The sequence below is a fragment of the Microtus ochrogaster genome, chromosome 21 (assembly GCF_000317375.1).
Source record: "Microtus ochrogaster isolate Prairie Vole_2 chromosome 21, MicOch1.0, whole genome shotgun sequence".
Taxonomy (NCBI): domain Eukaryota; kingdom Metazoa; phylum Chordata; class Mammalia; order Rodentia; family Cricetidae; genus Microtus; species Microtus ochrogaster.
In genome coordinates this window covers 15,746-18,165 of record NC_022022.1, presented here as the reverse complement: position 1 = coordinate 18,165, position 2,420 = coordinate 15,746, and the positions used below count along the sequence as shown (strand labels likewise).

Genomic DNA, 2,420 nt, shown 5'->3' with positions numbered 1-2,420 from the left:
TTCTCTGTGGCTTTGGAGCCTGTCCTGGAACTAGCTCTGTAGACCAGGCTGGTCTCGAACTCACAGAGATCCGCCTGTCTCTGCCTCCTGAGTGCTGGGATTAAAGGCGTGCGCCACCATCGCCCGGCTTTACATAATCTTAAGAAAAAAAAAAGCAAACAAACAAGAAGAAGCTGATGTATAGGGGTAATTCTCCCGAGGGGGACGGGTTAGACCACGGGCTCTGGCAAGCTACTGAAACTCAGCCTCTGGTTCCTGATCCTCCAGACCTCTTCTGTACCCCTCCCTTCGCCCCACCCCACCATGTCTTTCCCTTGTAATTGCCTCCCTTCCGTGCTTGACTGAAGGACGCGGATCTATTCACTATTCTCACCAGGCTACACATCCAGGATCTTCTAACTGGAACCACAGGTTCCAGCAAACCCCGCTCTGGCCTCTTCCTGCTGCAAAAGCAGAGGCTTATGTGTCGTTTCTTTGGCTACCCCTGAGATGATAAGAAACTGAGTGGCCAGAGAAGGCATTTTTGGTTTGGAAAGAGGGATTAAGGGATGCCCTGTTTTGAAGAGAGTGAGACAAGGAGAACCCATGTCTGATTTGGTCTAGACCCCATCAGGGAAGGTATCCTGTGCTGTACCGGCACGAAAGGTCAGACAGTCTGGATGGTGCAGAGGTTTAGTCCCAGTTTCTCTTAGCCACCTCTAGGGACAAGTGTTGCCACACCCACTTTCGGCCTGGGCTCCAGCTTCTAGGTCCTGCCACACCCACAGTTGGTGATCAAAGGTCAGACTTTCCCCGGGAACCCTACAGACTGGCAGAGAGCGCAGCTTCTCCCCAGAATCTGTGGGTTCTGCCCCCTGTAGATCTCAGAAAAGGGAACGGGAACGTCTAAGTGGCATCCAGGTGTCCCTTTGTGTTTGTGCTTGTCGAGAGTCCACTCTCTGGGTGCCAGCTACCCATCTCCCACTTCCACACAGGCCTTGCTTTGGGGGCCACACTCTTGACCAAGAGTCCCTGAAGGCACTGACCAGAACTTGCTGAGGCTGGCACCAGAGGAGACATAGAGCACAGGGTTGAGGCAGCTGTTGCTGTGTGCCAAGCGGGTGATGACAGGAAAAACGCAAGTATGGATGATGTAGAAAGTGCTGTCCCAGGGCACCAGGTAAAACATTACCAGAATGCCCCAGAGAGTGACTGCATGGTTGGAAAACCAGCAGAGGATGAAGGAAGCCATCAGGACAGGAACAGAGCGGGCTACCACTCGGCTGTCCTGCCACTGCGGAGGCCTGCATCACCGCGGAGGCCTGCACCACTGCGGACTCTGTGGAAAAGCCAGCAACAGCAGGTGGTGATGGTGCCCAAGGACACGATGAAGGCCAGAACCACCCCCTGTAGCTGGTATGCCCCCAACCAGTATCTGCTGGGGAAACGCAGAAGGCAGAGGCGCACACCTCACAACCCACCCTCAGCCCCAAAGGTTGCTGTGGGTACAGTCACCAGGGCTGCCACCACCTACACTGCCAGGATGACCACACATGCTCAGAAGACAGACAGGTGCAGAGAGAGAGAAGGAAGAACCACCAGCACAGACAGACACTGATAACTTCTCGTGAAATGGGTTCTTCATTTACACTCGCTGGGGAATGAGAAACCAGGGTCAACAAAAATGCTTTTGTTAGCCCTGTCTTTGTATGGCCTCATGGCATACTTACGGCCTAATTAACTCTCTTGGTTACAGTTGGAGAACTGGTACCAGCAGGTCCATGGTCCCAGCCTCATAGGAAAGGACCCCCACTAGCCTAAATGAATAGCCACCCTCTCCTTTCAATCATGCCTCTCCTGTTGTCCTTCAAAGCAAGAGGAACTGTGGAATTCCTAGAGTTCTGCCAAGAACATTGGAAGGACTGAGCTAGCCTCTTCAAAGAACTAGGGGAAGGAAACTACACCTGCATTTGTCATTGAAGGCAGAGACCAGACCCTTGGGGAACAATCGACGGTAGACATAGGAACCCTAGCGAGGTAGTCCAGTTCCATAACTTCACACCACCCGCATCTTAGGGTGTCCATTGCTCTGATGTCTATTGCATTACTATGACTATTAGTAACGTGGGAAGGAAAGGGTTTATTTTGCCTACACTTCCACATCACAGTCTGTCACCAAAAGGAATCAGGGCAGGAGTCAGGGCAGATGCAGAGGCTATGGAGAACACTGCTTGTTGAGGCTCATCATCATCACTTGACTTGCTTGGCCTGCTTTCTGCTTTCTTTTCTCGCTTTCTTTCCTCCTCCTCCTCCTCCTCCTCCTCCTCCTCTACTTCTTCTCCCTCCCCTCTCTCTGGTGTGTGTGTGTGTGTGTGTGTGTGTGTGTGTGTGTGTGTGTGTCGTTTGACCTTGTGTCACTTTTGTTTAAGCTTTGTTTTTAC

General features: G+C 52.1%; 1 protein-coding gene across 1 annotated transcript; it reads right to left on the bottom strand.

Moving 5' to 3' along the window:
* Positions 1-701: 701 nt before the first annotated feature.
* On the bottom strand, positions 702-1,762 carry Rxfp4 (relaxin family peptide/INSL5 receptor 4). Its single transcript, XM_026784096.1, is given in 5 exon segments — positions 702-905; positions 907-1,060; positions 1,063-1,341; positions 1,344-1,603; positions 1,734-1,762. Coding segments are annotated over 5 exon segments (846 nt in total). The 3' UTR covers positions 702-781.
* Positions 1,763-2,420: the final 658 nt, after the last annotated feature.